This window comes from Felis catus, chromosome F1 (genome assembly GCF_018350175.1).
Source record: "Felis catus isolate Fca126 chromosome F1, F.catus_Fca126_mat1.0, whole genome shotgun sequence".
Lineage (NCBI taxonomy): Eukaryota > Metazoa > Chordata > Mammalia > Carnivora > Felidae > Felis > Felis catus.
In genome coordinates, this window is record NC_058384.1 from 32,383,422 (window position 1) to 32,408,421 (window position 25,000).

The 25,000-nt window shown below is 44.8% G+C and overlaps 1 protein-coding gene across 18 annotated transcripts in view; it reads right to left on the minus strand.

Moving 5' to 3' along the window:
- HHAT (hedgehog acyltransferase) overlaps nucleotides 1-25,000 on the minus strand; it is a 318,442-nt gene that overhangs the window by 104,764 nt on the left and 188,678 nt on the right. For 16 of the 18 annotated variants that reach the window (XM_045049167.1, XM_045049166.1, XM_045049159.1 and 13 more), the window contains one exon: nucleotides 79-165. The exons of the other annotated variants lie outside the window; for them this stretch is intronic. In XM_045049167.1, coding sequence (XP_044905102.1) covers nucleotides 79-165 — 87 coding nt within the window. The remainder of the gene's footprint in view (nucleotides 1-78; nucleotides 166-25,000) is intronic. 18 annotated transcript variants of the gene reach the window in all.

Below are 25,000 nucleotides of genomic sequence, written 5' to 3' on the forward strand. Positions count from 1 at the left end.
CAACCTTCCCTTTGCCTAATCCTGCTGCCCTCGCCCCCTCCCACATGTCCACCCCAAGAGCACTTCCCGGTAAAGTACCTGCATTCAGAACTCATCTCAGAGTCTGTTTCCCAGATAATCCACTCTCTCAGCCAGGCACAGGCTGAGGTTTGTGCGAAAGGGCATCTGGGAAGGAGATAGATCCAATGCATAAGTTACTTAGGTTTTAAGCAAGCAAGGCACTGATTATTTGCCAAACACACAAACTTTCCCCAAAGCACTCTGAAAGTCATGAGAGGTCTGCAGGAATCTCTCTGGAAAATTACAATGCCCTGAGGAATTCTCAAAACGTTTTCCTGCCACCTGCCTCCCTGTGCATCTTCATTATTCACAACTTTGTTTATCCATAGAAACAAAATGTTAGAGCTGTCATCAGGAATACAAATGGGAAGCAAGCTACTCTCAAGGCAATCAATAATGCTGAGTAAACAGTGGGATGGCAAACTTTTTATTTTTCTTTAACTGCTGGTCATGGATTATGAAGAAGGAAAGGAAATTCAACTCTTCACATCACAGTCGACTGTCAGTAAGAACAGCTCACTTCCCTATCTATTTTGCCCACTCAGGCATAATTGAAATGGCCTTGAGAGTGAATAAAAATATTAGATTCACTTTCCAAAACTTCATCCTTACAAAACTTTTGTAGGATCTCCTCCTTTCTGCAAAGCTTACACGTCTGTTTATAAAGGCAAAGGCTTCTCCCTTGGTTACCAAAGTACCTTGGTTACCAAAGCAGCCTGGGAGCTGATAAACCAATTTGTTTTGCCCTCAATAAATCGTTCATTAATGTTGCCATGACATTTAAAGTTTAAAATGGTTTTATGACTTGAGATTAAAAAAGAATCATTCCAATAAATTTCTTATAACTGAGAGGATTCCTAGCATTTTGATTAAGTGGTTCCTTGTGATGATAAAGTTTTATCTTGAATAATGAAGGGGGAAAGCATTAATCACTTTAAAGTCACTGGTAGCTGGTCTCAAGAGCCCAGCTGCCTCTCCTGAAGGATTACTCAGAAACACAATTTAAAAAAAGACAAAGAGCAAACCACCAATCTTCTAGTGGGGTTAGAATTTTCAGAATAATTCCTCAATCTGAGCGGTCTCTAAAATGGTGCCGAATCATCAGAACGGTGACAAGTGGTGCTGGGTTCCCTCCTTCTGGCTGCTCATACCATAGGACGGGAGGAGGACAGACAGTCCCAGCTTTTATTTCACTGCTGGCTCTTCTGCAGGGCGCTGGGGCAGGGCCGCGCCAGGAACCTCTGCAGGCACTTGATTTTGGTCGCTGGAGTACACACTGGGTCTTAAGAGGGACCCAAGATGTCTGAGGAGAGCTGGATGTCACCGCTGAAATCCAAACTCTGGCTAATGGCAGGATTCTTACTACCACACAGCGTTAGCTCTGTATCAACCTGTAGAAGTTCCCATTCCTGTTTGAGACATCATTTCTGGAGAAAAGACAAACCAATGAGAGTGAACTGTTGGGTTTCAGTGGGGTTTAAGAGTATCTTTCCCATCTCTCCCCTCCCCTACCCCTAGTCTTCCTCTGTAGGGGAGAAGGGACTTGAAACAACATTTACTAAATACCTGCCATGTGCTTGTCACTGCACCTTTAGCTCCATATCATTTAAGGTGCAGAACAATGCTGAAGAGGGTGTTAATACTGCCATTTTACAGCTGAGAACACTGAGGTTCAGAGAACTTACATAACTTACCAAGGACACACAGACTATGAGAGGCAGAGATAAGATCCAACCTCAAGCTCCATACAAATCTCCGTTCTCCGATGTACTTTTGGATGTACACATATCAATCTCAAGCCACCCACAAGGTAGGTGACTTCAACCAATCTGGGCTGAAGAAGAAATCAATGCTGATTTGTGCATTTCAGAAAAGACGAACTCTGTGTGGCTGGAATGATCAAACAGCTGGGCTTGAAGGCAGAGAAACACTGAGGTGGCGGGAGGGAGGAAGAATAAATGCTTCAGGAGCCAGCACAGAGGCCTGTGGCTGGGAATCAGCACAGTGCCTGGAAGGGTGGCATGGGGGCGATGGGTGCAGAGAGTAAATTTCCTCATCACAGGCCCTGATGAGCCTTTGGTCCATGTGCCTCAAGACAGATGATGATTCATAATGTTATTTTTAAAGGCAGAATGCAGGTGGGCAGTGGGATCCAATTTAACAATAATCATTTATTGCAGTTATGGATACCTTAATCTTTCCAAACCATTTCCTTTGACACTTTTATCCTGTAACCATGCCATCAGTTAAACAAGATATGTGCTATTATGCTCATTTTAAAGAGAGGAAAAATGAGGCCTACCTTCCCTACAACTCCTCCAAGCTAGCAGTAAGACTAAAACTCAGGTTCCTGACCACCAGGCCCTTCAAGGGGATGAATATCATCCACTAAATGGCCCTGGAGAACTGGCTGGAACTAGGTATTCCCACCCCGCCTTACGCTCTTCTCTGTGCAATTTCATAAGTCAGGAAGCCCTGCCCGCTCATGCTGGACTCCTCAGAGGACCATGGACTCTGAATAACCTCTCTGCAGGCCCACACTTAGCCAGTCGACCCTTTGCGTATCATCAACAAAATGCACTCCCTGAAAGGCCTCACTGCCAACGGCTCAATGCCAATGCTCCATTCTAAGAACCTGAGCTTATGTTGAAAATAAAGACAGATAACGTCTGACCCTTCCTCCTTCACCCCACTTCCGATAATAAAATAACAATGACAACAAAAACAACAATAATACCTAACTCGGTACTTTAAATGTATTATGCCATGTGATCCTCACAATAACCCTCTGAGGCAGGTACTGTTATTATTCCTGTTTTACAGATGAGCAAACTGAGGCCCAAGGAGATTAGAAGATTTGCCTGACTGAGCTACCAAGGGGCACAGCCAAGAGTGAAACCCAGGAGTTGGGCTCCAGGGTCCATGTTCTTAATCACCACACGGTACTGCCACCTGCCAGGCACTGAATCTGGGGGTTAAGCACAGAACACCTTCCCATTAGTGCACGTGTGAGGTTAAAACACCCTGTTGGCTGATGGCCACAGCGTACCAAGGAGAACTGGAGCCCGGGGTATGGCATGGGCATCAAACAGCAGCTGGGCCCCTCGCCAACCTTCAGCACGCACCTGCTGCACTATCTCTACCAAGTGCCTTGGTTCCTACTCAAGGTCCTTCACTTGGACCCTGATTCATCCATTTGTTCTTCATTTATTCATTCATTCAGCTTACAAATAGTTATTAAAGATTTACTATTTTCTAGGCCTTGTAGACTCGGACACAGCCTTTCAAAGCAGCTACTGTCTCTATTAACCCGCATCACTGTAAATGAGCCCCTTGAAGAACCGTGCCGCCCCATCTGCCACAGTGCCCACCGTTACACAGGCCACCGTACGGCCTGAGTTCACAGCAGCCAGCTTGGCCTTGGTAACTGCGTCAGACCCCATTCCTCGGTGTTTGTGGAAACTTTCCCCAGGTTTCCTTTGCCTTGGTACGCACAAGCGAGCAATGAGGGCAGAGTGGAAATGTTCGTTAAGACAGTGGGGCTCCCAAGGAGGGCCCATCGCTTCTGGGGACCGTGAGTACAACAGGTATACAATGAGAATAAAAACAAAGCTGCCCCATCAGAGCCTTCCCCCAGGACCCTCTGGACTCTGCTTCTTGTAAACACCCCCTCGTCGCATGGCTGTTTATGCCCACCCCATATACTGTGACAGTTTCATACTTTCACTTTTTAAAGGCACTGGCACTTCCAGGCTGATCTGCTGTGCCCTCTACACACATTTGGGAACTACCACCTATGTGGTGTGACATGCCAGCTCCAACAGCCCAGGCTCAGGACAGGCAGAGGGAAATGGCCCTTGAGTGGGAGTTACTGGAAGACTTGGTCAAATTTACAAATTAAAGCTATTTGGGAGGAAACCTGGAAGCCTGAATTACCAGCAGCTTTAGAAGAAGCGAGATTTCCACGACTCACTCACTCACTCATACTCCTCACCGTGCCCAACTCAATGTCAGGTGCACAATGAGTGTCTAGTAGGTTTAGAGAACATAAGTAGTAACTAGATTACTGGAGTATTGCCAAATAGAGGCCCTTCGGGCCCTGCCTTAATGAGCAGATAAAACCAATGTGCCATCGTCACAACTAGCCAGAGTGTCGCCTAGGGGCCAGGGATATATTTCCTTAATGGGATCACACATGCCCTGCAATTTTCTGTTAATACAATTAACAAGTCTGGCAATTTCCTTTCTCACAGAGAGCAAAGACAAACTTCTGCTCAGGCTCTACTCAAATTATGAGCCAAAAAAGTTTTTTTTTTTTTTCTTATAACCTATTCAATTTACCTCTCCATATTACATTCCAACCCCTCCTGCCATCTATTGACCACTGAAGCCACCTGGGACCATTTGAAAGGATCCCAAGAAGCCTTGGGGACTGTCTCCATTCCAAGCATCATTATCTATCACTTCACTCCAACTGTGAAAAAAAAAAAAAAAAACCCAAGCCACCCCGTCTCCATTCTCCCCTCACTCTTACTATCAAGATTCATTATCAGGTCTTGTCTCTTCCACTTTCATGGTATCTCTCAAATCACTCTATCCTGCTCACCCCCACTCTCATGGTGAAGGTTCAAACCCTCTTGATTCACTGCTCAAATCCTTACAACTCCTTGTCTATCTCTATGCCTCCCTCCTTGCCACCACCAGCTGCCATGTGCTCCCCACACTGACGTTGAGTTATTGATTTAAAAAACACAGATCTGATCCTGTTAATCCTGTGTTTAAAGCCACGCAGAGGTTCCTCATTGTATGAGCAGGATGAAGTCCCAGCACCCTGGACTGTCTGTCCCTCAAGGCCCTCCTCTTACCACGGTCCCCTGCATGGGCCTGACGCCTCTACCCCAGCCACACTGGACCTCATTCTTTCCACATTCACACTTATCTTCCCACTCTGCACCTCTGCTCCGGCTGTTTCCTCTCCAAAAATGCCCTCCTCCATCTGCCATGCCTGCCATGGCAAAATTACAAAGTCCAGCCCCTGCGTCACATTCTCTGGAATGTTTCCTGGCTTCCCCAGACCGAGTTGATGCTTCCTCTTCTGTATTTCCCTGTAGTTTTATCCATAGCCTTCACACAGCCCGCAACAACACCACATTCTGTAAGCTCTGGGCCACTCTGTGTCAGGGGCCCTGTCCTTTCCAGCGTTATGTCCCCATGGCACAGTGTGTTGCCCGGCACAGCAGCCACTGAGAGAATGTTGGCTGAATGGATCGGTTGAACTTCAGAGTAATCCAGGCTGCTGAGGACCAGCATACTGCCATCTAAAATGAAGCATCTAGACTGAACTGTCAGTAAGAGGAGATACAGAAGAGGAACTTCAGTGAGAAAAGAGCATGCACGAAGGATGCCGCAAATGCCCTCCCTCATGCCCTTCCGTGGGTCCTATTAAGTGCCAGGTATTGAGCTAATAAGTGTTGGTGATAAAAATAATGAGCAAACCCAGGCATGATCCCTGCCTTAATGGAGTTTACAACCCACCAGGGAAGAAAAACAATGAAATCATTTCATGAATAAATTTAAAAAAAAAAAAAAAAACTGTAATGAGGCCCCAAAGAGGTAGAACATACTGTTTAGAGAGAAATAATAGGAGGGTCTGACTCAGAGATCAGCAGAGACTCTCCTAAAGAAGTGATGACTAAGTTGAGTTCTGCAAGGAAAGTTTATTAAGCAAGTGAGAGAGGGACAGTATTCTAAGAATATGGAGTAGCTTATGCAAATGCCCCATGGCAGGAAGGGAAACTGTGCTCGCAAGGAACTAAAGAAAATTCATGAGGCTGAAGTGCACAGAGTGAGAGGTGCACAATCCTGGATGAGGCTGGGGAGGTAAGGAAGGTAAGACCCCAGAGCCAAGGGAGTCTCACAGGTCTGTTCAAGAATTTTGTCTTCATTCTCAAAGCAGTGGAAGCCACCAGAGTCTTTTAAGCAATTAACTGTGTTTCAAAAAACTCATTCTCAATACAATATGGAGAATGGATGGGGGGTAGGGCCAGAGAATAAGTGGGTATTGACCAGATGGGAAACTGTTTCAGTTGTCCAGATAAAAGATCAGTGTGGCAACTGAGATTTAGAGACAGTAAGCAAATTTGGGAGACAGAAGATATGTAGAATCAACAGACATGGTAGTGGATGGATCTGGGGGGTGAGGACACGAGAGGTATCAGAGATGACACCTGTGGTCCGGTACAGATAGCAGGAGAAGGGAGGGCACCGTTTGCTGAGATAACAACTCTTAAAGAGATCAGTTCTTGGGGGGAAATCATGAGTTGTGGTTAACAAATATGTTTTGGATGAACCGGGAAGGGGACATACCTATAAAAGAACTGAAGCCACGTGAAAGCTGGATTAGGAATAACTGGCATAGTATTCTTTGAAAAATACCCCAGAACCTTATTAGACCCTTCTGACTTTCCCTAGATAAAGATACCTGACAAGGTCACCTGACAGGAAGGCACATAGTCAAATTCACTAAGACTGTGTATATTACCACCTTACACGCATCCCAGTGGAGACGCCTAGAGCTTCAAAAGATCCTGTCCCAGGTCCAGTGGTGGGAGAGTGGGAGCGGGCAGTGCATACCATTTCTTTCTCTGTCCTTTTATCGGGGTCTGGTGTGTAAAGGTCAAGGATCATGGAATAGACATATCTTGGATCTTAAATGTCTGGCCCACAGTCCATCTGCACCCCAAAGGCACAGAGGAAGGAAGAAACGTCAACAGTGCACCTTGGGACTAGCAACTGGTTTAGGATAAACGGAAGGTGAAGAATACAAGAGCAGAAAAATAAGGTCAGGAAGAAAATCAAGGTTGGGAAGGTGAGCTTGGTGGAGTTTAATATGAAGGCCTCTGACTGGAATGCCTCTGAACCTTGTCCTATGGGTAGAGAAGAGTTTTCAAGGTTTCTCAGGAGATAAGGAGACTCTGATCCATGTTCTGAGTAAGTAATAAGGTAGTGCAAAGGACGGACTAAAAGAGGGAAAGAACACAGGCGACAGTACAGAACACAGAGAGGAGGCTATTGGAAAGGTCCTATGAAGAAATGATGAGAGCCTAGCAATGAATTAAAAGGAAGGGAAAACTACAGAAAGTAAAAATTCTTAAAATCTGAGTTTAGAAGCGTCAAGAGAGATTATCTGAACAATCCCTTCAGTTCTTCAGGTAAACCACACAGAACCATCCCACGCCTGAAGTGTCACTTCCTCTCCCCCGCCTCCTAGTTAGCCTACATTTATTAAACTTGCTAAATTTTTCCTTCAAAACACATCTGCTTTATAAAAAGGCTACTCTGTCATTTCCTGACCAAGGACTCACTAAACATGCCTTCCCTTTCTCAGAAGGTTCCAGACGCTTTGGAATGAGAAAATTAAAACCTTTGCTAAACTCTGGTCATTACAGTGATGTAATTTTACCCCCAATGCTTACCTCAGAGCCACAACGTCATATTAACCCACCTCGCTGGCCCCAGCTCTGAGAGCAGCCTCTAAGCCATTTGCAAATGTAGAACAGAACCAAATGAAAAACACACATAATGCATATACTTAACATGATTTAGAATAATATTGATTCTTTTAAACAAAAACACTGAAGTGGCAAAAACCGTTTCAGAATTTTATTAATTTCCTAAACCTAACACTGACACGGCAAAAACAGGAAAAGAAACTAATGTGTCTGCTGGACCGGAGAAGAATCAAGATGTACTTTTCAAACACGAGGACACCAGTGGGGTACCCATGACTCTGTGATCCAGGGGTAACAGTTCAGTGATGGCAGGAAATCCAGGCAAGTTGGAGGCTAACTTCCAACCCCCACCTGTTTATTCTCCGCCTGGGGGTGCGGGGAGGCTAGAAGATGGGTAAGCAGAATAATCAAGGTCTGTGAGGATGCCGAGATATCATTTCTGTCAAAAGTGACAACTTCCTCTCTTACCAATCTTTAAACAGTTTAAATTTCACCCTCCTTTACCATCCAAAAAAAGCAGGGCTGGAGGCAGAGAACACAGCCTCCAAAAACAAAAGAATGTCAAGGGAGAGGAGAAGGAGAAAGCGGGGGAGGAAGGAGGTGAATCCACCAACTGGTCAGTTATCCCATTTAGACACGGGGACTCAATAGAGAACCACTGAAATAAACCCTGACAGACTCCCTGGCCAACGCAGAAGACACTCACCACGAGAGTCACATGGCTGGCCTGAAACTGAGTGGACCTCACACTGAGTCATTCAGATCAGGATGTAAACAATTCCACCTAACCTCTCTAAAGTTCCCCATGGAAGTGGATATTCTGTTCTAGGAGAGTCAACCCTTATACATATTTCCAGAGGGCGCCTTCATGGATTTTGCCCAAATATCAATTTTAGGGGATTACCCTAAGCCATCTTCAGAGAACACACGTACTCCTGCAGCTCTTTGCCCATAACCCCATATGCACTGCTATCCAGGGGCCCTTTTGCTTCCCCTGTGTGGCCTCAGTATTATCACAGTGACCAAGAACGCCAGTCCTGGAGTCGAACTGCCTGAGTGAATATTTGGCTGTTCAACCTTGGACAGTTGTTTAAACTCTCTGAGCCTTCTAACTTTAGACAGAGTAATAATAGTACTTCCCAACTTCAAAAGGTTCTCCTAAGATTTAACTGACATACTGCATACAAAACACTTAGTAAATGCCTGAAATATAGTAACTACTCAATAAAGGTTGCCTCTTATTGTCATCTTCTGTGTTCTCTTCTGTCGAGAGAAGTCAAGAGCTCTTTAAAAAGTGAGGAAAAAGTAGGGGCACCTGGGTGGCTCAGTCGGTTGAGAGTCCGACTTGGGCTCAGGTCATGATCTCACTGCTGTCAGCCTGTCGGCGCAGAGCCGGCTTCAGACCCTCTGTCCCCCTGCCTGTGCCCCTCCCCCACTTGTGTTCTCCCAAAAATAAATAAATATCTTTTTTAAAGCAAGGAAAAAATAGTCGTAGACTAGAGTATCAAATATTGGAATGGGTATAGTTTAACTCACTTCATCAAGAAAACCGAGGTCCAAGGGGTAAAATAACTTGGCCAGTTTGATACAGATAGGAGCAATCTCCTGGCTCCTATGTTATTGCTTTTGCTAATAAACAGGTAAAACATGTCATGTTCGGGGCGCCTGGGTGGCGCAGTCGGTTAAGCGTCCGACTTCAGCCAGGTCACAATCTCGCGGTCCGTGAGTTCGAGCCCCGCGTCAGGCTCTGGGCTGATGGCTCGGAGCCTGGAGCCTGTTTCTGATTCTGTGTCTCCCTCTCTCTCTGCCCCTCCCCCGTTCATGCTCTGTCTCTCTCTGTCCCAAAAATAAATAAACGTTGAAAAAAAAAATTAAAAAAAACAAAAACAAAAACAAAAAAAACATGTCATGTTCAAGTACAAAAAACAGAAGGAAATTAAGATACTTGTGGTCAGGGTCAACTGAATTATTCACAATTAGTATATGAATGTCTGTAAGTTGTGTCACTAAGGAAAATACTGGAACATGTGTTATGATCTCAGGTAGGAATGAAAAAAAATCAGTATTCTCCATGAAAATGTACAACTCAGATGAAGAAATGATCCCATGTTTCCAAATCACCGTTCAATTCATATTATGTATTGTGTAATTATGACTGCTTTCTAGGACTTTCACCACATGCCCTCTATTTAGGTGTTACTGTACTTTACAACTTTGCTCATTCATTTTTCATTCCCATCTCAAATCCCTGCTAAAGCAAAAACAAAAAACAACATCAAAGAAAGAAGGCCAATTCCTGTCAGCTTGTTTGCTTATTAGAGTCCAAGAACATAAGAGTGACAAGATGCCAGGACTGGGTAGCCAAAGCTACTAGTTTCACAAAGAAATCGAAGCACACGGGGCACCTGGGTACCTCAGCTAAGGTCTGACTTCGACTCAGGTCGTCCTACAGTTCATGAGTTCGAGCTCCACATCAGACTCTCTGCTGTCAGCATGAACCTGCTTTGGATCATCTGCCCCCCTCTCTCTCTGCCCTTCCCCTGCTCATATTCATATTCTCTCTCTCTCTCTCTCTCTCTCTCTCTCTCTCTCTCAGTAAACTTTAAAAAAAAATTGAAGTGTAAAAGAGGGCAGAGGGGAAGACTTGTTCCATATCCTAAAACTGGTAGTTTTTCCAAATAATCTTTTTCAAATACATAGAATTCCTGAATTCCCTCCAGTGTCTACTCTTCTTCATCGTGATTAATCCCAGTGCTGTGACACAAGCTTGCCAGGTCTCATCCCAATCCCTGGCTTGAATTATTCAGAAGAGGCAACACAACAGGGTAGAGAGTGGACTCTTGGGGGTGGAGTAGACCCAGATTCAAAGCCCCAGATGTGCCACTTACTGCCTGAGAGACCCTGTCAAGTCTTTAACCCCAAAGAGCTTGAGCTTCCTTCTTTAGAAAATGGCAGTAACCCACAGTCTCTCTATTGGAGTCACAAAAACAATCTGGAGAGACAACATAAAGAGCCTGAGCCTGGCACGTGAGGCCTGATGCGTTCTTAGGCCATTACTATGGTTTTACTTGAAAATGTATCTCAGTGTCATCTCTAATTTTTTTCAATATAAAGTTTTATCTTTTCACTTAAAAATCAACACTCACTGAAGCAAACATACACACACACATGCTGTGTGTATGCACATGGATGCGTGCGTGTGGTGTGTGATGGAGGAAGGAAGGGAGAAACAGACAAAGAGAGGGAGAATCAATCACCTATTGTGTCATCATCAAAAGAAATCATGTTACTACTTCAGTATGTTTTCTCCCAGTTTTCTTCCTCGGCAACAGTGTGGATGTTTGCGTGCTTGCTACCTTCTTGTAGCTATATGTAGATGCAATTTATAATCCTGATGATAAATGCTACCTGGGAGAGAGGCTGTTCCGGAACATCTTTTATGTCAGATTACAGAATTATTGCCTAAATTAGGAATAATGATCCCTAACAACATTCTTTACTTTTAAGTTTTGTCTAGATGCCATTTTGAAAAGCAGCACCAAACCTTCCACCATCTTCTATGTCATGAGTGGCAAAGTAAAAGCATAGTTCATTAGATGAAGAGTCTCCTCAAGATTTTAGTGATAAATTGAGTCTTAAGCCTGATGAGAGTCCCACAGAGCAATCCAATCTTTTCCTACTTCCTCATTATTAGATTTATCATTTTTATTCTACTTCAAGAAACTTTTTCAATGAAAGGTTGCAAGGTGTTATATACTTCATAAGTCCTTGGTTATCTGAAAATGCCCTTGTATTAAGAACTTCTCTTCACTCAGATTACGCTCTCATGTCCAAGAAGATTTATTGTAAGAAAACGGGACAAAATTCAGAGTGTGAAAAGGGCTTCGCGGGAACAAGAAAGGAACTGACACCATTACTCTGCCTCCTTCTATGTCTCCCCTGCTTCTCTCTGACCCTGCTCGCTCCTCCTTTCTCTCTCCCAGTCTGCTTCTGCCTCCTCCCAGTTTCTGCCTCTGTCAGGAGGTTAGCCTGCACATCACACGACTTGCCATGGCACTAACGATACCCTCATCTCCATGACTTTCCAGCTCCAGTCCTCAATGTTGACCGCAAGTGTTGACTCTTTCAAAGCTCTTGAAGAACGATCTCATTGGCCCAGCTCATCTCTATGTGCCAGATGTGAAGTCACAGGTTACTTCCCAGAGATTTGCACTCCTAGTCCAATCAGGTTAGCTGGAGATGGCAAGGCCCCTGACTCAGGTGCCCACCTGCTCCATGGGTCCTTCCAGATGAAGGTGATTCTGTGAGGAGAGGGCTTGACCATAGCCAGGACTCCCCCAAGGCATTTTTTTTAAATTTTTTTTCAACGTTTTTATTTATTTTTGGGACAGAGAGAGACAGAGCATGAACGGGGGAGGGGCAGAGAGAGAGGGAGACACAGAATCGGAAACAGGCTCCAGGCTCTGAGCCATCAGCCCAGAGCCTGAGCTCAAACTCACGGACCGCGAGATCGTGACCTGGCTGAAGTCGGACGCTCAACCGACTGCGCCACCCAGGCGCCCCCCAAGGCATTTTTAGAGCAGTTCTTTTTAGACTTTACACAGTAAAACAACTCCACTGGATAGAAAATTCTGGAATGACCATCTTTCCCTCTTGGCACACAGTAGACAGTGTTTCACTGTGTCTGGCATGAAGTGTTGCCAAGCAGACGTCTGACATCTTTTTACTCCTTACCAGTCATTCTGTCTTCCTGCTTGCACCTTTGTATAGTTTCTTCCGTTGTTCAGTGGTTTTAAAATTATGGCAGAACAGGCCTCCATATGGTTCCCTTTCTGGTATTTTATCTGTAATATGGCTAAGTCCTTTAAGTCCAGAGAAGTTTTCTTCTGTATTTTTTTTTTTTTCAATTGCTCCTGTTCTCATTACTCTGGTTTCATTTTCAGGAACCTCAACAACTGTATGTTTATTTTTCACATTTATTATTTTCCCTCACCATCTCATCTCTGATTTTTCTCCAGTGTGGAAGAACAGCTCAAGACTGCCTTGCACAGAGGAGTCATCATTCTGAAGTACCAATTCTGATCTCCAAAGTGGATTTTAATTATGTGATTGTATCCTTATTTTTCCTCAATAACCCTTTCTTATTTCACCTAGCTCCATTTCATTCCCTTCTTATTCTCTATTTATATCTTGGCACTCCTATTTCTTTCATGCCACATCTTCTTCATATCATACTGAGGAGAGTAAAAAAAAATGTAAATATTTCTCCTGTTTCTTGTAATAAATCACCTTACAGATCTGCTCTTCCTCTGAGACTTGAGATGATATCCCTTTACTTTATAATGGAATTTTTTTCAATGGCTACATACTACTTTTTTTCCTACATAAATCCCTAAAGTAAAATGTATTCAGGCTCAACATCTATCAACAACTTGGTATCTATCAACGAAGTTTATTGCTCTTAGTTTTCTTTTTCATATTACACTGGGAATTATATTTCAGTGATGGAAATAGTTCAGTTTTGTGATACACTATAACAGCAAATTATGGTACACAATGAATCCATTCTGATCAAAATCTATATGGAGAAAAGCAAAGAATATAAAATAAATACAACCGTTTAAAGGAAAAATGCCAGGTAGTATAGAAGATGCTCTAACTGCTATTTCTAATTAGGCAAAGAAAACCACTAAAAAATTTTTAGAGCAAGGGTGCCTGGGTGGCCCAGTCGGTTAAGCGTCCCAACTCTTGATTTCAGCTCAGGCCATGATCTCACAGCTCGTGAGTTCAGGCCCACGTCAGGCTCCGCACTGACAGTGCAGAGCTCGCTTGGGATTCTCTGTTTCCCTCTCTCTTTGCCCCTCCCTCACTGTTCTGTCTCTCTCAAAAATAAGATTTAAAAAAAAAATTTAGAGCATCTAATTAAAGAAAAAAAAAGCCACCCAGAATCACAAAATCTCTCTCAAATTAATAATGAAGGAGGACTTCTAAGGACTGTGGTTTCTCACAATTGTTCTTCCAACTGAAAAAGGGAAAAAGTAACAGTTTGTTGCCTTTCACTTTGTTCTCTGTCTTCTTTAGCAACAGCCAAACCTCATTCTCCAGCCAATACACATGAAAACAAAACAAGGTACAGCGCCCAGTTCAATTCCAAGTTTCTGACAGGTGTTCTATGATGTGGTTCATCTTTCCTAGTGGGGAGGGAGAGCACTGTCCCCTACTCATCTCCCTGCCTGTCTGATCAAGTAACTAACATGACACAAAGAAATGGCAGTTCCCAATGCGTTGACAGGGTCCATTCTGTCAGCACTTCTACCTCTAGCAGCGCTTTGTGGAGGATGCAGTGCAAATACGCACCGCTGACAGTCGAGCCCATGTCCCCTACTTGCTGTCTACTTAACTCTGGTACCACGGGGTCTCCATGTTGGTGCAAAAGGAGCGTGCTTACGAACAGAGGAAGAGCACGATAGTTGCACTGGGGCAAAATTCAACTACGCACTGGAGAGGGCAGTGTGCTTTTCTGGTGGGCACGGACCATGTGTTTCTGAACTGGCAGGGCAGACGGGAGGGGTGGGGGGCGGCAGGGCAATTTCCTTTCTCAGACCAGTTCCGTGTGCCATGTCAAGGAAACTTTTCGTCAACTCTGCCAACAGGCTGAATTCCAGTCTTACTTTCCAGTGTTTACCGTGTTCCTCTTTCTCAGGGTTCTCTAGACATTACTAGGGGCAAACGAGTGAGGCTGTATCAGAGGCCACAGGCAGACATCATTTAAAGCTTGAAGCCCTGTGGCCACCTCTTTCATATCCTCTTTTAAGGTACAGTTCACCTGTGGCCAAAACCAGGGCTTCAAGTTCAAAACCAGTTCAAAACCAGACATGGTATTTTATTTTAGAGCTGTGCTGCTCAACCAAGAGCAATTCTTTTTTTTTTTTTTAATGTTTATTTATTTATTGAGAGAGTAGGGGGAGAGGTGGAGAGAGAGGGAGGGAAAGAATCCCAAGCAAGGCCCCGTGCTGCCAGTGCAGGGCTCATCACGTGCCTCGATCTCATGACCGTGAGATCATGACCTGAACTGAAATCAAGAGTTGGACACTTAACCAACTGAGCCACCCAGGTGCCCCAAGAATGATTCTTACCCCTTCCCTCACCCATCTCAGTTTTCACTGCCTGGAGACATTTTTGGTTGTTACAACTGAGGCTACTACTGGCATTTGGTGAGCACAAACCGGATGCTGCTAAACATCTACGGCACACGGGGAAGCCTTCCATGACAAAGCAGCATCTCGTGGAAAATGCCCATAGTACCATGGCTGAGAAATCCTGCTTTACAGCAAAGGCCCATCTCAAACAGTAGCCCGTGGGGGAAGGATCTGATAGGTGTCTTTGCTCCTCCCATCACCTGTATCAGCACCATACCCGTTGCCTGAGTGCCACAATTACATTGGCTTTCTGTTGATTAGAATACACAAATCTTTAAATGAGAAAGGACAGCTTTTGCCCTCTATGATACAGATGACCACGCAGGCGAGATACGGCCACTAACAGGCAGGCACTGACAAGTTCCCAGTCCGCTGGCAGTAACGTGGTGCTGAGCCCAGCCTGATGGGGTGCTGCTTATATACTTCATAGCACTGGCTTCAGTGATGAGCTCACTAAGGCTCTCAAAGTTTTTGTTCTTGGTAAGAAATATATATTAATTTAGCAGGGGAAAAAGGAATTACATTTAGGCATCAGCTAATTATTTTTCAAACCATACTTTTGTCGTGAAACTTTCCAGGACTATCCCAGGCTGAAATAATCTCTCCTATATAGCTCCTAAAACAAACTAATTTTCCTTCCCATTTTTAACTTCCACTTATCACATGCCACGTCATATTAAGGTAATTCCATACACAGTGTATCTTTACTATGCTAATCAACATTTATGCATCTTTGTATTACCAACACCCATGCTATGGTTTGACTATGTCAGGTGTTAAAAAAAAGTATTTTTCTAATTGAAGTACACTTGACAATACAATACTATATTAGTTTCAGGTGTATAACCTAGCGATTCAACAATTCTATACATTATACGATGTTCAGCACAATAAGTATTTTCCCTAATTAAAAAGAAAAAAACCACTTCTTGAACATGTTTCACCATTTTAAGCCGGCCAAATCAGGTAGTGATCCGCCCTCTGATGGCCAGGGACAAGCAGTGGCATCAGGGACAAGCAGTGGCTGGACCTGACATGCAGGTGCTCCAAGCCTGTCGGGGGCAGCTCTCTGTGAGTTAGGGAACAGGCTACTGGCTGAGGAATCGCTAGGATTACACCTGGGCACACCCAGGCTGCTCCTCCAGGCTCTGTAACTCAGACCTAAAAGGGTCCTGCTATTGACTGCAATGTTTTTAGCACATTTGCACGTGTTCTGTTATTTTGGTTTGGTCTGGAATGTTGTTTACTTTGTTTTTTGGCTCTTAGAAACTCACCCATCGGTATGCTATCCACAGGGATTCTCCCCCACTCTGAAAACATTTTTGACCAAAATCCTTGCTGTATTTTTGGTGCAGATACAGCATAAGGAGACCCCACCACCACCATCTCACACACACACACACACACACACACACACACACACAAGTGCATCCCTCAAAGCAGTGTCTGTTACAAAAGGCCAGTCTGTGTTTGATGTCTGAAGCAGAGACAGAGCTATCTGTATGCCAACCCAACTGGCTTTCCCTCTCCTACCGTTCTCCCTCCTCCAACCACAGGGATTCCAGCCAATGTCCAGAGAATCATCAACTACAAAAGACAGATTATTTCTTAGATATCTGTTACGTTTCTTCTACATCCTTGAAAACAGGACACATCTTTTTCTACCTAAGAAATCAGCAAGGGGCACCTGGGTGGCTCAGTCAGCTAAGCGTCTGACTTTGGCTCAGGTCATAATCTCTCGGTTGGGGAGTCCAAGCTCCACGTGGGGCTTTGTGCTGACAGCTCAGAGCCTAGAGTCTGTTTCAGATTCTGTTTCTTCCTCTCTCTCTCTCTCTCTCTCTCTCTCTCTCTCTCTCTCTCTCTGCCCCTCCCTCGTTCATGCTCTATCTTTCTCTCTCTCAAAAATAAATAAACATTTTTAAAAATTAAAAAAAAAGAAAAGAAATTGGCAAGAAGGCATCACCCTGTTTCCTGGTCCCCTGCCCCCACAGAATTTCAGCAAAGTGGGTTAGAGCAACAGGCCAGTAACCAGCCTTATACTACTTTACAATGGCACTCAGTTCTCCCACACAGATCGTTTAACCCAATCCTCACAAAATCCTGTGACTTAGTCACTGTCTTCCCTTGGCAGCTGGGTAACAGAGACTGAGATAGGCACATTCACATGGCCAGGGAGCGGAGGTGCTGGTATCTGAGGCCGAGTCCTAGAACTCAGAGCTCTATGCACAGCAGCAGCTCCCCCCAAGGGCTACGATTCCATCTCTCCATTGGTTCTGTCCCAGAGAGGCCTCTGTGCCCCTCCCTGGCACACCAACACAACTAGTCAATCTTACAAAAAGCAGGCAGCTGGTTAGGAAGACTAGTGAAGAAAATGTGGACACAAAGCCAAAGCTCTACCAAAGGGCAACTTCCAACAGTGCATCCTACTATTAGCACATCCGTGGAAAGCAAAACCCAATCTAGATAGTCTTTGTCGATGGCCAGAAAGTTAGACACAGGTGGTACAATTCTGTGCATATGTTGGTACTGATGTGATCTGTAAATCTAAATCCTTTCTCCAGAAATTCTATTATTGTTTATGTGCACAGCAAGTGGGAGATTTATGGGGTGGAGGACTGCTTTATAAAAAGAGCATGCAAGCAAGTTAATAAATTAGTAAGTAAAGTACAACAATACCCTATGGGGAAAAACGTATACATCTCTACTCTGTGTAATATGAATAATCATCACTCCATGCCCTCAGGTAGCCAAGTTAAATATGACAGGAGTGCACAAATCTAACCGGGCACCAGTGCAGTGACATAGTATGAAGCCTGAAAAGAAAAACCAGTGGTCCCTGCATGAGCCATCAGAGAGCCAGGAAGGAGTCAGATGCCACTCTGGGCCCACAGATTCCCGCCCAACGGGACCAAGAAGAGAAGCTAGGGGAGCATTCAGCATATCGAGGCCTATTTAGCCCAGTGCTGGGGTAGCCAGCAGGTGTGGGAAGATGTTCTTGCACTTTATACCACAGCCTGATGCTTCCAGTTCTCTCACCGGCTCTGTGAGGTTGACTGGCAGCGATGGTTTTCCCACCCCCATCTCCCACAGTGATGTTAGGAACCCACGAGCATTCTTCATTGTGACACCACAGCAAGCGTCCAGGTGCCAATACAGACTCAGTTACGCCAGGCCTGTTTTTAGCTCTTAGAGTCAGGGCTGATTTCTCAGGTTAACAAATTTTAGTGAAACTAAATTACCTTAGTTACCTAATTACCTCTTAATATCCTCATTAGAGAGAAGTGGGGATATCACTACCAGAGAAAATCCCTAAAATCTCATTTTATCCGTACCTTCATTGGCAGGACTACACAACCCCTTCAAAGATCCCCAGCTGATAGCAGTGATGGCGTGACAGGATTGTGCTGCTCTCAAAAACATCCCTATGGGCACGCTTGAAACACGGCGAGAGAGCTGCTGCCCACCTGCCTGCCCAGCAAGATGCATCAGCAACAAGACTGCAGGCTCTCCGCAGGTGAAAGCTGCAGGTTATCTACCAACCCCAGACCTCGGAGGCAAGTGCAGACCCATGTCAGCATCGCAAAGACTATCTGCAGAAGTAAGCCAGAGAGCCGCCTCCAGTGACGCGGCTATTTTGACCATACTTGCTTCCCTGGGGCTGACCATTGCAACAGATGCTGTCTTCCGAAGCAAACAAAAGAGCTACCGACCGGAGAGCCAGGCTCCTCTGTGCCATTCACCTCCATCTCACCAACCACCTCTGCTGGTCATGCTCAAGTTCAGTGCCAACAAACGCTGGTAGGGTCAGGAAGGGAGAATCAGGGGTGTTACACCAATTCAAGATATTTATCTTAAAGTGCTACCCTAGATGTCATGAGATCTTCAAACACAAAGGAAAAAGAGAAGTGTCCAAGGCACTCATAAATTGAGGGAGAAAGACCCACCCACCTATATTCTCCCCCTCCCTCCCCCCAAAAAAAAACCAGGATGGAAAGATGATAAATAGCCCAGATTTGGCTCACCAAATATACTGTAAATCCAAGTCCCATTATTTAATTATAAAAATTGCCTTAAGTCTGTGTCCCATTCTCCAGACTCTCTGGTAGGACCCTTCCTTCCTTTCTTCCAGATTATACAATTAGAGAACACTTTAGTTCTGGCATATCTGACTGGCTTGATCTTTCTCATTATGTCACATGTATTTGTTTTCTGCCTCCAACTAGATCACAGAAAAATTAAGCAGTTACTTGCTTTTCTGTCCCCTCATTGGCTTTAATATATTCTGTGTATAGTATGAGCTCTGTGCATGGTGCTGAATGAAACAGAAAATCTAGTATTTTAAATTCTGGTGTGGGGCCTCGAGAAGACCAGAATTCTTGAATTGCTCAAGTGTGTACAGGAATCTGTCCACTTCCATCAAGTCACAGAATTCTGCTGATATATAGGATCAGAGAGAGAAGGGACCTTTTAAATCTTAAGGTGTTTTGCAGATAAGTGAATGATGCCCAGAAACTTCTAGTGACTTTCTCAAGGCTGTGAAATAAATGAAAAATCTAGGACTAGAATCATGGGTGTCTGAAGTACCAGATGAGAGTAAAGATGTCACAGAACCAAGAGAGAAAATGAGGAACCACCCTCCAGTAGAGCAGAAGGAGACGATATATATTTGCATCTCATCCCAGCTGAATAATTTGCTTGGGTAATCAGATGCACATTCTCCGCTAAATGCTTTCTAGTTCATTATTTTGCTTAAAAGTGATTAAAAGGTTCAAAAATAATTATCTATTTCCATTGACAAAATGGATTTCACTGCAATAGACTCAGTGTATTAATAAACACTTACACATGCCACTCTATGAAAAACATATTGTCTGCAAATAACCTTTCAATTAGAAACAGATGCTGTGGGCTTTCAGATTCTGAAGTGTTTTTATTTTAAATGGCCTGGTCGCAACTGAAAGCAGGCTGGCAGCAAGCTGTTCTTCCTTTCTCTTCAGGATCTGTTTCGAAGACCTGACCTTCCAGTGGGATCTCACATGACTCCAAAGCACCCAGGATTCACAGCCTGCCAGGCCAGAATGTGCTTCTGAATCTGTCCTCTCAATAAAGATCGCCCCACCTCGGCCACTGAGCAGTTTCCATGCTGCCTTAGGAGGAGGAAAGGAAAGAGTGTTGGTTGTGGTCCCTGTGGATAGTTCCCATCAACAAAGATGTTCTGAGCACCTGTTAGACCCCATGAGAGGTACTTCCCGTGAGTTCTTTCTCCTCGTCCTTGAAGCAGATGGTATTGTAGACAAACGGATGAGAAGTCGGCAACAACAGTCCTCACTTGGGGAGCTAAGTGTTGTACATGCGTTTTACACGCATTAACAAATGTAAGATAGCATCATTATTGTCTCCACTTCACAAATGATAAAATCAAGGCTCAGACCTACTACGCAACAGGGTAGGAATTCAAATCCAGGTGGTCTAGGCCACAGCCTGTGCTTCTAACCGCTCTGCTCTCCCACCTCTCTGCAGCCTCCCATGATGACAGTCTACTCTTCCAACAGGGCTCCTCCTCTTAGCCCATGCCAGGAATCCTCTTCCCACTGTCCCTTTACCTAGAGGCCAAGGGTCCTCCACCCTTTCAGGTTTAAAGAACACCTGAAATAAATACAGTCTGGTCGACAATAACACACTTCTTTAAATACCGTAGTTCCTATGGAATTGGCAAATAGGAGGACAATATCCATATAAAACAGAAGTTGGGTCGGATTTTATGTATTTTTTCTTAGCCCCCAAGTAAAAGCATCCAAACACAAGGCTCACTGGCAGAGCTGCCCTACATTACTGTCCAGATACCCACTCATCCCGTCTCTGGCTCCCACTGGCCCAGCTGAACCACATGCTCTTAGAGGCACCTTGGGCACACTTCTCCATGACCCTGGGTAGAACAACACCACAAAACAGGGACCCAGAGCCACCCATCTCAGTCACGGCTCAAGCCGTGCAAAGCTGGCGAGTACTTCCCCCCACCTCCCTCTGCCCTTGTCTCCAGAGCCCAGCAGCCTGGGCCCCTCCCTAGGGCCCCTTCCACCATAAAGGCTGACACTAGACTATTTATTTCCTAGGAATTCAGGGTGACACTTCCCAGTTGTGCTAATACTTTTATTAGGATTGTTACTGTTTCTCAGTGTCCTGGACAGAGTTGTGTAGGTTTTGAATGATCTATCCAACTCTATTTTTTCCATAAATCTTATTGTTTTTGCGTGTGCAATTTTATATAACCTGAAGTTTTTCAAGTTGCCTCACATTTTGGTGGAAACACTTGAATTGATATCAATACTTAAAAGAATTAAACTCTACCCAATGACCTTGAGATTCCTGTGGTCCCTCTTCAGCACTGAGTTCTGTGAGAAGAGACCTACTTACGGCCTTGACCACGCTCATTTACATAGTGTGATAGAGTTTTTCATTGCAATCAACAGAATCCACTCTAGCTAATTTAAGCACAAAAGGAATGTCTTAAAGGACATTAGGTCACAGAATATCTGGGTGGGCCAGCAGATCAGGTCAGGCTCGGAGATGATCGGGGAACCAGACTGCTCTGCAGATGCCAGCGGTGCTGTGGCTGTTACCACAGACGTGAGATCAGCCCGTCTAGGCTGATCTGGAAGCTGCACTTCTCTCCACCACCCTTACCAGAAACACTTCTGTGGGACCTTTCTTGTGGTCTGTTCTAAATCAAAGTTACCACTCTGATACATCTGAGTGACGGCCTGGGATACATTCTGACCCGAGATACAAGGGAGACCCAGAAAGTGACTTTTGACTTGTGCTTGGAGGAGGTAGATTTCCTATGGCCAGAAATTCTCCAAAAGCGAGACTGTGTTCCAAAGATACTGAATAGCCAGAGTATAGAGGGTCCATGACCCTCAGGAAGGAAATCTTAACACAACTCTTCGCATATACTGACCTCCTGATACTAGGCTGGTGCCTTACTAAGCTCCTGCCCCACAGCAAGGTGACCCCATTCCTCACAGCCTGCTTGCTTTAGTGTTGTGTCTAATGAACACCAGCTACACAGCATGCACCCTCACTGCAACACAACTGGGTCATAAATGTTGACCAATATTTGGAACCAACCCCACGATTCCCAGGCTGCACTTCTTAATAAGCAATGTTTGAAGGCATAACATTCCCATGAGCACACTGGGATTTTGACAATCCTCCGAAACAAATGATGGAGAAGTAACTTACTACATGGACTCACAGCATCATACCTATTCTCTGGTATCCCAGCAACTCCTTATTCCCACAGACTGCAGGGTATACCCAATTCCCAGCTCACCAAGGATACTGTCACACACTCTTTCTTTTCATTGGGCTGAGCTGTGTGGATGCAAATGAATCTGCTCTAATTAATACGAAAGTGTACATCACTGCAAATGTTGGTATTATTAGCACTGGTGATGATATTCCTCACGAAGGATCCTCTACTCTAGTATATTAATTAGCAGGCTGTACTATACATTTTCTATTGAAGCTTTCTTCTTCAGTAGGCCAATGCCATCGTCCAAGTGAGGACTTTCGACATGCTAGGATACACGTGCATATGTCCGTTTTGACTACAGCTACACTTTCCCAGCAAACTTCCTAGTCTCTCATTTCCGAGTTACTGCTTAGAATCTTGGCCTGACTTTGACCTTCCAAATGGCATGGAAAGCCTTGCACAGCCTGGCCCAGGACAACTTCCCAGCCTCACTCCATGTTCCAACCACAAGGACCTTCTTTCTTTTCTTTCTCGTGGAATACACCCTGACCCTCCACCCCAGCTTTGGGTATGTTTTTCCCCCCACCCTTGACCCCAAGCATTGCTTCCTAGGGGAACCTTCCCCATGGCGGGCTCTCCCCCAGCCTGATCCCACCTAAATCAGGTGCTTTGTGACACACACCCGTAGGACCATGTGTCTCTCCTTTTTGGCACTACTGGCTGCTGTACCTTTCCAGACACGCATATGCTCTTTGACAAACACTTCTCTGCTCCTAAACCCTAAGCTCCATGAGTGTAGGAACTATGTTCCTTTTGCTAACTACTGTGTTTCAAGTACTGAGTAGGGGAGAGTGGGTACCAAGACTGATAAATAAGTGAATGGATCCATACATTTAGAATGATTGATCTCACCCAGTTGGCGCTTACTTATTTGCTTGGTTTAACCCAAAATTTTGAAGTATCTGACTGTCTTCCTAAGGCAACATTTCACAAAGGGGAAACTGAAGCGGTAATATTAAAAAACTTGCTGGTAAAGCCATATAACTAGTAAGTGCCAGAGCTGGCTTGGATTTGGCCTACAGCCATCTCTAACCTATGGGCACAACCACCCGTTGCCAGGTGCTCAAAGGAAAATGCAGAAGAAACCAAGCTCCCAGTTCTGGCCTTCAGAGGTGGCAAGTATGATGACAATGATGATGGTGATGACGACAACTAACAATTACCAAGTGTTCACTCCGCTGAACGCCATTTAAGCACTTGATGCATATTATGCCATTTAATCCTCAAAAAAACAAAAACCCGTTAAGTAGGTATCACTATTAATACCCACTTACTGATGTGAAAAGTCAAGCACGGAGCTGCCTAGTTGCTCATGGACTCAACAGTGATGCAAACAGCTCTCAAACCCAGGCCGCCTGAGCCCGGACCCCAAGCCACTGACTGTGGTCAGCCAAGACAGAGCGCGCCCATGGGGGCATCTAGCTCTTCCAGGGAAGTCAGCAGGGCTTAGCAAAAGAGGTGTCCTCCAAACCAGCTGCCAAGAAGGCCTCTGCAGAAAGAGGGGACAGGCGTGCACAGAAAGAAGAAAATGAACTAGCAAGTCTTGCTCAGGGAACAAAAAGAAATTTAAAGAGAATGCTCACAGGGCTGTGAGGTCTTAGAAAAAGCCCTTGAACAGATGCTTGAGGGAGGAGGGGGCTAATTAAAACTGATTTTTGTTTCTAAGCTATTTTGATTCAATGCCCTTGGGCCCGAGGGGACTGACTGGAAAGAAGAAAATAAAGGTGAGGTTCACAATAGAAGGCAAGTGAAAGATGAAGTGGGTTTCAGTTATGGTGTATGAGCATGTGCAGTTAATATCTATAGGAGGAACTAACAGAATTTAGGAACCAAAATGGATATGGGGCGTGAGGAAGTAGGACATTTCCAGAATATCCCCAGGGCTTCTACTCTGGTTGATGGGGGGGTTGGGGGGGGGTGGCTGGGGGAGGGAGAAGAGTAGGGTTGGGACATGAGGGGAGGTAAATAAGGAGTCCCATTTGAGGCAAGCTGAATGGCTAATAAGGTAGAAGCTTATCATTCAACTGGGCAGGCAGAAATACAACAGAACACCCAGCATCTCTACAAGGGAAGTAGACAGATGGCATTATCATGTAGACCAGTGTTAGGCCAGAGAATGTTCTGTGATGACAGAAATGTTCTATCTCTGCTCTGCACTGTCCAATAAGGTAGCCAGTAGCTACTCATGGCTATTAAGCACTTAAAATGTAGCTAGTGCCACTAAGGAACTGAACTTACAGTTGTGTTGACTTTTAGTCATTTATATTTTATTTATAATAAATAATATAGCTAGTAGCTACTATATTGTAAATCTGGACAACACAAGTGGCCCTCTAGTATTAAACACACCAAAGCTGCTTATCAAAGACTGCTGAGATTGGAAGGGACCTTGGAGTTTATCGGGTATAATTCTCTCATTTCACAAATAAGGAAGCTGAGGTCCAAACAGGAGAAGACACTTGCATGAAGTCATTACAGCCAAGAGAGCAGAAAGGCAGACTACTGCCGTGGTCCTCTGCATCTGATCCAGTGTCCTTGCCACTTCGTGGACTGCTTCTGTTCTGATGTAAAAATAGCTGCAGTTCTGACTCTGGCGTGTGGAACTGAAGCAGCTCATGGGCAAAGCCGAGTAAAGATCACACACTGTCTCCGCTCCACTAGACATACCAAATTTCATTGGGTAAGTAACCCCATCAGATATTGTCATTGCAAATTACAGAACCCACTCCGATTAGTTTTAATATGAAAGGGATTTATTAAAGAAGGATCAGCAATTTGCACAGTCTCTGAGAGAGGGTCTCAAAGCCAGGCTTGGAGGCTATGCGGTCAGGACAAATCATACTACCACTGCTGGAGTAGTGACGGGGACCCTACCGTGCCTGCCACTTGGCTCAGGGGAGAGGCTCCCAATCACC